This window comes from Anolis sagrei, chromosome X (assembly GCF_037176765.1).
Source record: "Anolis sagrei isolate rAnoSag1 chromosome X, rAnoSag1.mat, whole genome shotgun sequence".
Taxonomy (NCBI): Eukaryota; Metazoa; Chordata; class Lepidosauria; order Squamata; family Dactyloidae; genus Anolis; species Anolis sagrei.
The window spans coordinates 76,002,163-76,017,407 of record NC_090034.1 but is presented as its reverse complement, the minus strand read 5'-3'; the positions used below and the strand labels follow the sequence as shown (position 1 = coordinate 76,017,407).

Genomic DNA, 15,245 nt, shown 5'->3' with positions numbered 1-15,245 from the left:
AAAATGGTAAATACTGAACTATAATGGTAAATACAAGCTATAGTGACTATGAGGTATATACGTGATATAGAATGCCTGTTTAGATTGCCAGGCCAAGAAACCTAGACAATTTCTGGCCTTTTCCTCCAAAACTCTGGCACAGACTAAAAAGGAGGGGAAAGCCTTTCAGACAAGTTTTGAGGCAAAAGGCTAAACCATTGAGCCAGGCTTCTAGGAGGCTTTAAGCTCCACCCCTAAAACTAAGCACAAATGGAAAAGTCCATACCAAAGGGAGAGCAAAACAAGGAAATGAAACGGGAGAGAGCAAAGCTAGGCCAAGACTTCACACCAAGCTTCTCATTTGCTTCTGTTTAGAGTGGCTTGTAGGTTTTCTGAATGTGCACAGAATACATTATCATCAGCATACTGCTGCTCTTACTGCCCATTACAGGGAAAACCAACTGATCCCTAATACATCTAAAACACAGACATGTGCTTATCACCTTAAGAACAGACAAGCATCCTGAGCTCTGAGGATTACCTGGGAAGGAACCCAAATACCTGGGAGTCACTCTGGACTGTTCTCTGACCTACAAGAAGCACTGCCTGAATATCAAGCAAAAAGTGGGTGCTAGAAACAATACACGAAAGCTGACTGGCACAACCTGGGGATCACAACCAGACACAGTGAAGACATCTGCCCTTGCACTACGCTACTCTGCTGCTGAGTATGGATGCCCAGTATGGAACGCATCTCACCACTCTAAAACAGTGGATGTGGCTCTTAATGAGACATGCCGCATTATCACGGGGTGTCTGCGCCCTACACCACTGGAGAAATTACACTGTTTAGCCGGTATTGCACCAACTGACATCTGCTGGGAAGTAGCAGCCAATAGTGAAAGGACCAAGGCAGAGACATCTCCAGCTCATCCCGTTTGGGTATCAGCCAGCACGTCAATGACTTAAATCAAGAAATAGTTTTCTAAGATCTACAGAGACACTCACTGGAACTCCTCAGCAAGCAAGAGTCCAAAAGTGGCAGGCTCAAACCCAGAACCTCAACCAATGGCTGATACCACATGAGAGACTCCCCTTGGTTTGGGCTTTCATTCTGAAAGACTGAGATGAGGCCTCTGGCCCCTTCCACAGAGTTGTATAAAATTTCACATTATCTGCTTTGATGATATGGCAGTGTGCACTCCGATAACCCAGTTCAAAGCAGATATTGTGGATGATCTGCCTTGATATTCTGGGTTATATGTCTGTGTGGAAAGAGCCTGAGTTCACACTGCCATAGAACCCAGTTCTGTGTGGGTTTGAGACAGCTGTGTGGAAAGGGCCTCAGAACTCACGCCTGCGCAATTCCGTTCTGTCCGCCAGCCGACTAGGCTGCGCATGCGTCATCAGAGAACTCCCTATCAAAACCGTCTCTCGGTCTCCAGAGCAGCTGTTCTAAAACCTATCTGCACACATGACCGCGCTCAGCGATTCTGCGCCTGCGCACTAGGGCGGCCTCTTCAACATACGGGTCCTTCGGGCGACGTCTCCTTTTGTTTATTTAGGGGGCGAGGGCAGAGTGAGCGGAAGGCGTTTTTCGTTCCGGGCTTTTCGTTCCCAAAAGGAAACGCCAAAGGGAGGTAAGTGGGAAAGGGCCCCCCCGGGGAAATGTTGCCCCAGAAAAGGGTTCCGGAGAGCGGTTTGCTGTTTAAAGGGGGCAAGTCGAGTTCTGCAAAGTGGAGCCTTTTGCTTCTCTTGTGCGTCTAGCCCAGGCATGGGCAAACTTGGGCCGTGCAGGTGTTTTGGACTTCAACTCCCAGGCCCCTTCCTTTTCCACCTCAGTCGCTTAAGCAGGGCCCAAGTTTGCCCACACAGCTATAACCAATCCACATTGAACTGGGTTCTATGGCAGTGTGGACTGAGATAACCCAGTTCAAAGTAGACATTGTGCATGTCTGCCTTGATATTCTGGGTTGTGTGTCTGTGTGGAAGGCCCCTAAGAGAGAGCAAGGAGTGGAGAGAGCGTAGGCTGTCTTCTATGCAAGCAGACAACCCATATGATCTGCTTCGAACTGGATTGTATGAGTCTAAACTGCCAGATATAAACTGGGATAAGAAGATACTTAGTTGTCAGATCCTGGAGCCCCTTCTACACTGCCCTATAAGCCAAATTATCAAAGCAGGCACTCTGCATGATCTGCTTTGAACTGGGTTATATGAGTACATTGCCAGATATAATCTGGGATAAAAACATAGTTTATTATTGTCTTTTAATGCACTTGTTTTATTGTATTATGAGGATGTTTTGTATCTCATTATTGTATGCTGTAAACCGGCCTGAGTCCCTCAAAAACTCTAAATAAATAAAAATAATATGCGATCACATCCTCTAGCCCGTTCTACACAGCCCTATAATCCAAATTATCAAAGCAGGCAATCCGCATGATCTGCTTTGAACTGGATTATATGTGTCGAGACTGCCAGATATAATCTGAGATAAGATAATTTGCGATCAGATGTCAGCGCCCCTTCTACACTGCCCTATAATCCAAATGATCAAAGCAGACAATCCACATGATCCGCTTTGAACTGGGTTATATAAATCTACATTGCCAGGTATAATCTGGGTTAAGAAGATAATTTGCAGTCAGATGCTGGAGGCCCTTCTACACTGCCCTATCATGCAAATGATCAGAGCAAATAATCTGCATGATTTTGCTTGGAACTGGATTGAGTCTACACTGCCATATAATACAGTTCAAAGAAGACCATCTGAATTTCATATGGCAGGATACAGTGGGCCTCGGGCTCTTTCCACACAGCCATAAAACCCAGAACATCAAGGCAGGTCATCCACAATCTCTGCTTTGAACTTTTGTGTGTTTGTGTGTGTGTCAGGAGCAACTTAAGAATTTGCAAGTTGTTTTCAGATGTGAGAGAATTGACAGTCTGCAAGGACGATGCCCAGGGTACGCCCGGATATTTTGATGATTTGCCATCCTTGTGGGAGGCTTCTCTCATGTCCTCACATGGGGAGTGGGAGCTGACAAATGGAGCTCATCCATGCTCTCCCCAGATTCAGACCTTCGACCTGTCGGTCTTCAGACCTGTCAGCACAAGGATTAGGAGCCCCCGGTGGCGCAGTGGGTAAAACCCCTGTGCCGGCAGGACAGGTCACAGGTTCAAATCCGGGGAGAGGCAGATGAGCTCCCTCTATCAACTCCAGCTCCTCATGCGGGGACATGAGAGACGCCTCCCACAAGGATGATAAAAACATCAAATCATCCAGGCGTCCCCTGGGCAACGTCCTTGCAGACGGCCAGTTCTCACACCAGAAGCGACGCAATTTCTCAAGTCGCTCCTGACACGACCAAAAAAAAAAAAACCTCATTATGGCACTGGGGGTGGGTGCTCCTTTGAACTGAATTCTATGAGGACCCTTCCACATCCATATAACCCAGAATATCAAGGTTTGTCATCCACAATATCTGTTTTGAACTGGGTTGTCTGAGGGCCCTTCCAGACAGGCTTTATATCTCAGGATCTGTTCCCAGTTTTTCTGTTTATCCCAGATTATCTATTAGTGGGAACTCATATAATCCAGTTTAAAGCAGAAAACTTGGGATCAGATCCTGGGATATAGAGCCTGTCTGGAAGGACCCTGAGTTCACACTGCTGTATAATCCAGTTCAAAGATGATAATCTGGATTGTATATGGCAGTGTGGAAGGGGCTCAAGGCTGACTACTGGATGGACAGGTGCCAATCTGATCATTTCTTCCAAAGGCAATATAGTGACCCCTTGGTATCCACAGGGGTTTGGTTCCTGGACCCCCATGGAGATCAACAGTTCAAACTAAGTCCATCAGGCATAGGATAAGGTTCTTCCTTATATAAAATGGCAAAGTCTGTGTTAACCTTTTGAATTAAAAAAAATTGGTTGCTGCATTTAATCCATTAAAATGGGCATGTTAAAAAAGACAGAGAAAGAAATAAAATTAATTATCTCTTGTAGATTTTCCAAAGCACAGAAACATGTCTGGGTTCCTTGAGAACATGAGATGCTCAGAATGTGTTGACTGGGGAGAAAAACGAAACACAATCGCATCTATTGCCGCTGGGGTCCTGGTAAGTATGTTTAATTCTTCTTAAACTGTTTGTATTTTTCTTGTTCCTCGGGTGTTTTTCAGATATCTAATAATTTGCTATTTATCCTGTAAATATGCTGTTTATTCATTCTTTTGTGTACTGGGTTTTTGTTGGCATGATGTAAAATAAATCACATGTAGCTCACATTTGATCAGCTCACACACTGCCTTGTCAGAGACAAAAGTATGCCACACAAGTGAACAAATACCAACCAAATAGTTTACTCCTCATAGTTTAAAACAACATATGTACAGTGTGGTCAGTTGCATCAACTCACATAAAGTCCTTTCATGAGAGATTTAAAATAGTCTTTCTTTTGTCCATGTAGATAAACTCCTTCAGCAGTTCATGAATCAAGAGCACACTCCAAACTCAGTCTCTCTCTTTGCTTCACTCTTCAAAACTGTCTCTCTGAACACTTGCATAGTTCAAGCCTGAACAAAAAATGTAATAGTAACCAAAAGTCCCAGGCTCGGTGATCAACCTGGGCATTGCCCAATCAATCAACCTCATGCATCTTATTTTACAGTTGACACACACACATTAATTGATTTCTTATATACTGCAACAGTTTCTACCCCACCTTTCTCCGGAGATGGGGTCCAAGACAACTTACACAAATTTAAATCAAGATTCAGTTAACAGTTATTTAAAGTCCGCTAAGTTTGATTGAATTGAATCGTTCTGCTCATGTGCTGAATTTCTGAATGATAACTTTATTAATATGTTGCAACAAAAACAAAGTGGTCTAAGGCTCTTAATAAAATGTGTATTGTGGCATAAACTTTTTGTGGGCTTGTCCTATTTTGTGAGATGCATGAAATGTGAGTGTTAGATGTGCAATACCTGTGTTCCATGTTATGGAGCCACCAGTGGCACAGTGGGTTAAACCCCTGTGCCGGCAGGACTGCAGACCGACAGGTTGCAGGTTTGAATCCAGGGAGAGGCGGATGAGCTCCCTCTATCAGCTCCAGCTCATGCGGGGACATGAGAGAAGCCTCCCACAAGGATGATAAAAACATCAAATCATCCAGGCGTCCCCTCGCAACGTCCTTGCAGACAGCCAATTCTCTCACACCAGAAGCAACTTGCAGTTTCTCAAGTCACTCCTAACACGACAAAAAATAATAATAATACCTATGTTGCACCAAAAGGCCAGTGAGTGTAAATCTGTAACATTGTACATCAGTGTGGGCAACTTGTTCTTTTTGAGATAGATTTAAAAAAACAAATTGTTCACAAGGATAGCTGTGGCTGACAATGTTCTATTGCCTGCTTCCAAGGTCTTTGTCTTTCTTTTACTTGAAATAGATCAGGCATTCCAAATGGAGGAGTCCCATTAGCTAACAAACTGGAGTGCAAACATTTGCCATAATAGTTTCTGGGTTGCTGTACGTTTTTCAGGCTGTATGGCCATGTTCCAACCTCACAGCCTTTGAGGATGCCTGCCATAGAAACAGGCAAAACATCAGGATTGGAACATGGCCATACAACCCAAAAATCTTAACAGCAACCCAGTGATTCTGACCATGAAAGCCTTCAACAATAATAGTTTCTCTTTTGACAACTTTACATCCATGGCAAATGAAATGTTTTCTCACTGGTTCCTGATTGTTGTCACTTTCAATGAATGTCTGATAATCACCGTGATGGCCTTATGTCAGTATTGTGTTGACAGTTGCATTAAAAATATTGTGTTCAAATAGTTTTTTACAGGTTGGTGGATCATCATAGATGCAGCTGTTAAATATCCAGATTCGAAGCAGTTCAACCATTCATACCATGCATGTGGAGTTATAGCGACAGTTGCATTCCTAATGTAGGTATAATTTGCATTCAAATAATATTTACTTTCAGAACTTGTATTAAAATATAAATTAAATTATGTATATAATCTGATATGTCAGTTTTATCACTTTTATATAAACAAATGATTTGTTTCTCTTTGTTTTGTTTGACAAAATGAATTCAGTGATGTAGGTAACTGTTTCTTCAGCTGTCTGATGCAGAGAACTGTGTTTATATTTTCCATCCAAAGTGTCATATTTATTCCATTGGGTACAATTATTTCTTTCTTTCCAGAGACCAGAAGTCCATGAATCACTACTTTAAGTAGAAGTAATATTGGTTATTGGGTGGAAGTTGAAGATGACAGAGTTGCACTAAAATATTGCATGCTGTATAAGGGTATTATTTTATGGTCACAGGCATGCTTACTCAGAAGTCAATCCCAAAAGGTCATTAATTATATTCCAAGTAAATGATCATAGACATATTAACTAAATACAATCTGATGTACAAGGGCTATCTGGAAAGTAAGGTTATAAGATTTTTTAAAACTACAAAAAATGAATATAATTTAATAAAACTTACATGGATTGTAGCCTAGGTATTACATTATTTTCCACATAATCACCATTCAGTTCAATACATTTTGTCATCCGTGGGACGGGTTTTTGATGCCTGCGTCATAGAAGTTTCCCTCTGCCTTTTTCAGCCAGTTTGTCACTTCAATTTTCATCTGGTGATTGTTGGAAAAACGTTTTTTTACACCCAGATGTTCCTTCAGTTTAGAGAACAGGTGATAGTCACTGTGTGCGAGATCAAGGCTGTGAGAGGAGTGGCTTAAAACATCCCAACCAAATGAAGTTAACTACTCTTGTGTTGCATGAGCAGTGTGTAGATGCGCATTGTCATGAAAGAGACAGACTCCCACTGTCAGCATCCTACCACGTTTGCTTTGGATGGCTCTGCAAAGTTTCTTCATGGTTTCACAATATATTCTGTACCCATTTTGACACATGCTGTCTTGACATTACGTCCTCTCCATAAACTGAAACGATTTCACGATGAATCGTAGCAGCATTCATGCCCTTACACATTTAGGTAGTGTATTACAGCGCAAACTTTGCACTTGGAGGGAAACAGAATGAGGACACTCATCTGTAACCTTCTCCACAATGCCAGTCAATGAGCTACTGACGGCTGGCACTGCTCGTTTGCTTCTGGTGGCTTCCTGCTATATGGCAGTGATACCAACTTCCCCTGAGAAAATTCCCAAGAGTTACGTACCTTGCAGCTTTACTTTCTTGATAACCCTCGTAGTTAGGCTTAGTGCATACACCTTACTAAAGGGACCCAAATACCTGGATGTTCCAACAGGTTTTTGAGAATGATTAGTCCCTAGGCCCTTTCCCTAGGCCAGCATTTCTCAGCCTGGGGGTCGGGACCCCTGGAGGGGTCGCGAGGGAGTGTCAGAGGGGTCGCCAAAGACCATCAGCAAACACAGTATTTTCTATTGGTCATGGGGGTTCTGTGTGGTAAGTTTGGCCCAGTACTATTGTTGGTGAGGTTCAGAATGCTCTTTCATTGTAGATGAACTATAAATCCCAGCAACTACAATGCCCAAATGTCAAGGTCTGTTTTCCCCAAACTTCACCAGTGTTCACATTTAGGCATATTGAGTATTCGTGCAAAGTCTGGTCCAGATCCATCATTGTTTGAGTTTACAGTGCTCTCTGGATGTAGGTGAACTACAACTCCAAAACTCAAGGTCAATGTCCACCAAACTCTTCTAGTATTTTCTATTGGTCATGGGAGTTCTGTGTGCCAAGTTTGGTTCAATTCCATCGTTGGTAGAGTTCAGAATTCTCTTTTATTGCAGGTGAATTATAAATCCCAGCAACTAGAACTCCCAAATGACAAAATAAATTCTCCCGGCAAACACCACCACTATTCAGATTTGGGCGTATTGGGTATTTGTGCCAAATTCCGTCCAGTGAATGAAAATACATCCTGCATATGAGATATTTACATTACAACTTGTAAAAGTAGCAAAATTGCAGTTATGAAGTAGCAACAAAAATGTTATGATTGGGGGTCACCACAACATGAGGAACTGTGTTAAGGGGTCGCGGCATTAGGAAGGTTGAGAACCACTGCCCTAGGCCATTAGATAGTACTCTGTTCAGCACTTTATCCACTTACCCGATCCTATGATACAGTGTTGCACTATCCCTTGCCCAGCCTTTTTATTATTGGTTGTGTGCACTTTGTAATTCTGGCCATTGGTATTTTGAATGTATCTGATGGAGCTATAATGAAATTAGTTATTACAATTTTATGTATGTTTTAGTAAGATTTTTTTTTTACTAGCCATCCCCTGCCACGCGTTGCTGTGGCCCAGTCTGGTGATCTGGAAAATAAAGTAATGAGCCCCAATTCTATCGTTGGTGGGGTTCAGAATGCTTTTTGATTGTAGGTGAACTATACATCCCAGTAACTACAACTCCCAAATGTCAAGGTCTATTTCCCCCCAAACTCCATCTGTGTTCATATTTGGGCATATGGAATATTCGTGCCAAGTTTGGTCCAAATCCATCATTATTTGAGTCCACAGTGCTCTCTGGATGTAGGTTAAGTACAACTCCCAAACTCAAGGTCAATGCCCACCAAACCCTTCTAGTGTTTTCTGTTCATCATGGGAGTCCTGTATGCCACATTTGGTTCAATTCCATCGTTGGTGGAGTTCAGAATGCTCTTTGATTGTAGGTGTACTATAAATCCCAGCAACTACAACTCCCAAATGACAAAATCTTTTTTTTTTTTTTTTTTAGTGATGGTCGCTCCTTGAGTTAGTAGGTGTTTTGTGGCCAAATTTGGCGGCAATTCGTCCAGTGGTTTTTGAGTTATATTAATCCCACAAACGAACATTACATTTTTATTTATATAGATGATTTTATTTGTCTGTGTGGTTTTCCTTTTTGGCAATTGAATGTTTTGCCTTATATGTTGGAAACCGCCCTGAGTCCCCTTGGGGAGATAGGGTGGTATATAAATAAAGTTGTTATTATAGTTATTATTATTATTGTTATTATTATTTGTTATTGTTGTTATTATTATTATTAAAGAACTAAGAACGTATAAAAGAAAGTTACAAACATGAACAAGCAGTGCTCATAATTGAATATCCTATCTCCATGTGGGAATATACATAATTTCAACTGTAAGAGAGCATCAGGACAGTAAGCAGAAAATTTTGTTCAAATCATGCCTCTACCATGAATTTGCCAGGTAGCATCAGATAAATGCCTAGTCTTAGTTTCTAAATTTTTCCTCCTCTCAACCCAACAGCAACCCAGCCTTACAGTGTTGATTGGATATGAAGTTATTTGACTACCATAGTGTTTTCAGATGCTGGATTTGAAAGGACTAAATGTTTGAAGTTCTGCTTTCTTTTTTCATATAGGATCAATGCAGTCTCCAATGGACAAGTGCGCGGAGATAGTTACAGTGAAGGTTGCCTTGGACAAACAGGTAAATCTTGCTCATTAATATTTTTGCTTCACTCTATTTATGGCTCATCACAGAAACAGTCTCAATTTCACAGATAAAACTTCCAAATGGTAGATTTCCCCCTCATACTGTTTAATGCTAGCTCCTTCTTTTGGAAAGAAATGCTGTACAAGTTCATTTTTCTACCTCCTCCTTTGTGAGCAGATGGTCCTACTTCTTTTTTAAGCACACCATGCCAACTCTGTCACTGGGATATTTATTTGGTGCCTTTTTCATAGAGAGTGAAAACAAATATTTTAATTCAAAAAGCACATGTGAGGGATTAAGTTGTAGAATCTCAAGGGGGGTTTCATCGCTTCATAGATGGCTTCTGCAGAAATGAAAAGAACCAATTTCCTCTTACGTTGTTGCTGAATTTATTTATCGTGTCAGAAGCAAATTGAGAATGCAGTTATAATGTATTTTAACAACCACAAACTTAAAAACTTGGTGTTATGCGAAATGTCCTTTGACCAGAAGTTGGCACTTGGAGTGCCTCTGGTGTCACTGTAAGAAGGTCCTCCATTGTCATCAGTGGTCTGTGGTTTGCTCTTCTCCACACTTGCATGTTGTGGACTGTACTTTGTAGCCTCATTTCTTAAGGTTGGCTCTTCATCTCATGGTGCCAGAGCGCAGCCTGTTCAGCGCCTTCCATGTTGCCCAGGAGGGAGTTTCTCATCTAGTATCAGCCACTGATTGAGGTTCTGGGTTTTAGCATGCTACTTTTGGACTCCCGTTTGCTGAGGTGTGCCTGCGAGTATCTCTGTACATCTTAGGAAGCTGTTTCTTTATTTAAGTCATTAGCATGCTGGCTGATATCTGAACAGAGGATGGGATGGAGATGTCCATGACTTGCTCCTTTCCTGCAGATTTCAAGTGGCGCAATACCAGCTAAACAGTCTAATCTCCCCAGCAGTGTTGGGTGTAGACATCTTGTATTAATGTGGCATGTCTCATTAAGAGCCACATCCACTGTTTTAACGTGGTGAGATATATTCCATGCTGGACATGCTAAATAAAGTATACATATGAACAAATAACAGGTATGTTTTCTAGCCACCTTGATCAGTGTCATTGGCCCCACAAACTCCACTTCAGTGGATGCTTAAGAGGAGAATAGTCATGAAAAGTATTTCCTGCACAAGGGAGCATGTTTTAAGTTTGTATATCTTTGCATTATTATATATGAAAAATGTAGAATCTGTCTAATGCACAAATATGGAGCTACTCATCTTATTAATGTATATTATTGTTGTTTTAAACTGCTTATTTTATGATGTTTTATACTTATTATTGATGTATATGGATTATTGTTTACATGATTGTAATACGTTGTAAGCAGCTTTGGGTCCTATGAGGGAGAAAAGCAGGATATAAATAAAGATTTATTATTATTATTATTATTCAAAATTACATATGTGTGTTTCTTTTGTAAGGTGCTCGCATCTGGCTGTTCATCGGGTTCATGTTGGCTTTTGGATCCCTGATTGCGTCCATGTGGGTCCTCTTTGGAGGATACGTTATTAATGGTAGGTTCCAACCTTCAAAATGAATATTTTACTACAGAGTGGGCAATGTCTAGACCAGGGGTCCTCAAACTTTTTAAACAGAGGGCCGGTCACAGTCCATCAAACTATTGGAGGGCCGGATTATAATTTGAAAAAAACATGAATGAATTCCTATGCACACTGCAAATATCTTATCTGTAGTGCAAAAAAAAAAAAAAGCAATTCAATAATTAAAATGAACAATTTTAAATTTAGTATTTCAATGGGAAGTGTGGACCTGCTTTTGGCTTATAAGACAGGATTGTTGTGTGCTTTCATGTCAATTCAGACTTACGTTGACCCTGAGTGAGGGCCGAGTAAATGACCATGGAGGGCCGTATCCGGCCCCCGGGCCTTAGTTTGAGGACCCCTGGCCTAGACATTAGGCTGCAACTCCCAGCCTTTGCCATATAAATATAAATGTTGGATTGTACATTCCTTAGGGGCAAGGGCCTTTCTTTTGCTTATGAAAGTTTTCTAAAAACGCCATTTACATTGATGATATTGTATAAATAATAATGAAATGGGATTCCCATAGGCAGAGAATGGGCTGGGGGTGTTCCTTTTTCAGAGACTGAGCAATGTTTTATTTTTCTGTAAAGTTTTTCCCTATGGAGAACTATGTTCCAAAAGATCAAAATAAAACCTTGATGAAACTAAATGGTTCTGGATCTTGCCATTGCCTGGATAGGAATCTCCTGGGAATGATTTGCTCTCTTGCTTTAAGTCAGAGTTTCTGAACCTGAGGGTTGGGACCCCTGGGAGGGGTCACCAAAGACCATCAGAAAACAGTATTTTCTGTTGTTCGTGGGGGTTATGTGTGGAAAGTTTGGCCCAGTTTGTTTCAATTCCATCATTGGTGGGGTTCAGAATGCTCTTTGATTGTAGGTGAATTATAAACCCCAGGAAATAAAACTCCCAAATAACATTTGGGTAATGTATTGTCGAAGGCTTTCATGGCCAGAATCACTGGGTTGTTGAAGGTTTTTTCGGGCTATATGACCATGGTTTAGAGGCATTCTCTCCTGACGTTTCGCTTGCATCTATGGCAAGCATCCTCAGAGGTAGTGAGGTCCATTGGAACTAGGAAAAAGAGTTTATATATCTGTGGAATGACCAGGGTGGGACAAAGGACTCATGTCTGCTGGAGCTAGATGTGAACTGACCACCTTGATTAGCATATAATGGCCTGACAGTGCCTGGAGCAAATTTTTGTTGAGAGGTGATTAGATGTCCAGAGAGGAAACAAACAAGGACATCTAATCACTTCTCAAGAAAAGTTTGCTCTAGGTGGTCAGTTGAAACATTCACACCTAGCTCCAGCAGACAAGAATCCTTTGTCCCACCCTGGTCATTCCACAGATATATAAACCCTTTTTCCTAGTTCCAACAGACCTCAGTCCCTCTGAGGATAGTTTCTGATAGGAATAGTATCAGAATTAACCATTTGCCAAACCCTTCAGAATTTACAAAATCGTTTAGATAGACATTAGTGGCGTGTCGGGGCTAGGAATAAATATCTGGCAATCTATTTTTTTCCTTCTCAGACAAACCAGACAAACCCGCGGTATATCCAGGAATTGCAGTCTTTTTCCAAAACGCGTTTATCTTTTTTGGGTAAGGATGCATTTCTGTTTCTTTTTTAATCACGTAAGGCAATACATACACAAAAATAAATCACTTGCAATATTAAAATCAACAAGAAATGACAGTCCAAAAAAAGTATAAAGATGACATAAAGCACAAAGAGACTGAAACAAAATGGAGTAGAGTCTTGCTTATCCAACCTTTGCTCATCCAACGTTTTGTATTATCCAACCCAGTCTGCCTCCCGCCTGGATCCATAGCTGTTTCAGTACGTTGTGATGTTTTGGTGCTAAATTCATAAATATAGTAATTACTACATAACATTACCGTTACTGCACAGTTTTTTCTGTTGATTTGTTGTAAAACTTGATGTTTTGGTGCATAATTTATAAAATCATAACATAATTTGATGTTTAATAGGTTTTTCCTTAACCCAGTGGTTCTCAACCTGGGGTCCCCAGATGTTTTTGGCCTACAACTCCCAGAAATCCCAGCCAGTTTACCAGCTGTTAGGATTTCTGGGAGTTGAAAGCCAAAAAAACATCTGGGAACCCCAGGTTGAGAACCACTGTCTTAATCGCTCCTTATTATCCAACATTTTCGCTTATCCAACTTTCAGCCTGCTCATTTATGTTGGATAAGCGAGACTCTGCTGTACTCAAAAATGTGAAGCATTTGTAATATATATACAGACTGTCCCTGAGTTATAAACATCCAAAGTTTTGAGTCTTAAAATAACTAAAAATGACTGTCAATTGGTAATTTATAGTTACAAAAGAATTCTACATCTGTTGGAAACACTTGAAAACTGTGTCAATACACTTTGACAGAAATCAGGCTCCATTGATAAACTTTGGTGGACACTCAAGTATGCAAGTCCAGTCAGCTTTTCTTTCCCCATTGTGCTTCTTATGTATTGTATGCTATCGCTGCGAGTAATTACAGTATGATTACATTGTCAAAATCTGCTTGGGAAAGTGCCTGCAGTTCTGGAGGGACTTGTTTAATTTTTGCTTCTCATGTCTCCTCTCCCCCCCCAACCCGGCTACTGCCCTGTAAGTAACTTAAAGGTTTGAGTTGAGTATCTGGGAAAAATATTTGGGACATTCAAAGAAAACGGGCAGGCAGTCTTACCAAACATAATTCTAGCATCCCAAATTGTCTCTCCACCCACATGCATACGAAATCTCTTATTTTATGTCATACTAGCGGTACCTGCCACGCTTTGCTGTGGCCAACCTTCCCTCTTTCTCTCCTTCGTTCCCTCCTTCCCTCCCTCCTTCCTTCCCGTCTTTCCTTCTCTTCTTCCTTCCTTCTCTCTTTCCTTCCTTCCCCCCTTTTCTTTCTCTTCTGCTGTCTCTCTATTCTTCCTTCTCTTTCCTTCTTTCCTTCCCCACCTCTTTCTCTACATTCCCCCCTTCCTTCGCTCCCTCTTTCCTTCCTTCTTTCCCTTTTTTCTTTCCTTATCTTCTTCCTTCCTTCTCTAACTTTCCTTCATTCCCCCTTTTTCTTTCCCTCCCTTTCTCTCCTTTCTTCCTTCTCTCTTTGCTTCCATGCTTCCTTCTCTCTTTCCTTCTTTCTTTCTTTCCCTCCCTCTTTCTTTTCTCCCCTTCCCTTCCTCTTTCTTCCCTTTTTTCTGTATTGTCATTTAGCTTTTCGTCATTTAGCTTTTGGGGGCTTTTAAAGTCCCTTCTGCTGTGTTTTTCAGTGTTTTTTGAGTGAAGGACATCCATTGGGTTGTTAGGTGTCTTGTGTCCACATTTGGTGTCAATTCCCCCAGTGGTTTTTGAATTCTGTTAATCCCACAAATGAACATTACATTTTTATTTATATAGCTTTTCCTATTAGACGTCCAAGTTAATATTGGAAGCAATGTTCAAAAACTATTTGAACCTATTCATTTTCACTTTTAAATGTTTTTTGTCTTTCATTTGCAGAGGTTTGGTCTTTAAGTTTGGTCGCACGGAAGATTTGTGGCAATAAGGGACTGCGCCCGGCCTGCTATTTTTAATCGCCCACCTCCATTTTGTAACATTTCCGCTCTGATATCACTGACGATAAACACTGTCTACACTTTAAAATCATGAAGCACATTTCTTCTTTTTTATTATTATTATTCTGTTCTCTTCTCTTAGCTTACGACATTAAGCATTTTATTGTATGACCAATGTAAAATTGTTAAGAAGGATAAGAGAGTCGTACAAAGTCGTCCTCTTGCTGAATGTTTTTGTTATAATGGATATTAAAAAAATATAAATGTTTCTTTCATAGCTCTTGAGTGTGAGTTGCGGCTTTTTTTGTACAGTTCCTTTTTTTTTTTTTGTCGTGTCAGGAGCGACTTGAGAAACTGCAAGTCGCTTCTGGTGTAAGAGAATTGGCCATCTGCAAGGACGTTGCCCAGGGGATGCCAGGATGATTTTTGATGTTTTTATCATCCTTGTGGATGACTTCTCTCATGTCCCTGCATGAGGAGCTGGAGCTGATAGAGGGAGCTCATCCGCCTCTCCCCAGATTCGAACCTGCGACCTATCGGTCTTCAGTCCTGCCGCCACAGGGGTTTAACCCACTGCGCCACCGGGGGCTCCTTTTCCTCAGTAAGAGACAGAACGGTATTTAAGTCTTTTTGAATAAAAGGGGCATAAAATTAATA

The 15,245-nt window shown here is 41.1% G+C and overlaps 1 protein-coding gene across 1 annotated transcript; it reads left to right on the top strand.

Moving 5' to 3' along the window:
• The first annotated feature begins 1,458 nt into the window (after positions 1 to 1,458).
• Positions 1,459 to 14,865, top strand: TMEM50A (transmembrane protein 50A). Its single transcript, XM_060784428.2, has 7 exons — positions 1,459 to 1,619; positions 3,994 to 4,106; positions 5,834 to 5,946; positions 9,376 to 9,443; positions 10,898 to 10,990; positions 12,556 to 12,625; positions 14,533 to 14,865. Exons 2-7 carry the CDS (start codon positions 4,014 to 4,016, stop codon positions 14,576 to 14,578), a joined length of 483 nt encoding a protein of 160 aa, XP_060640411.1. The 5' UTR covers positions 1,459 to 1,619; positions 3,994 to 4,013; the 3' UTR covers positions 14,579 to 14,865.
• Positions 14,866 to 15,245: the final 380 nt, after the last annotated feature.

What these genes read in the sequence shown, in the direction of transcription:
- TMEM50A (XM_060784428.2), top strand. Translation starts at nt 4,014, where the DNA reads ATGTCTGGGTTCCTTGAGAACATGAGATGCTCAGAATGTGTTGACTGG. An exon ending in GCGACAGTTGCATTCCTAAT is followed by an intron (nt 5,947 to 9,375) that starts GTAGGTATAATT and finishes TTTTTCATATAG; the next exon opens with GATCAATGCAGTCTCCAATG. An exon ending in TGGAGGATACGTTATTAATG is followed by an intron (nt 10,991 to 12,555) that starts GTAGGTTCCAAC and finishes TTTCCTTCTCAG; the next exon opens with ACAAACCAGACAAACCCGCG.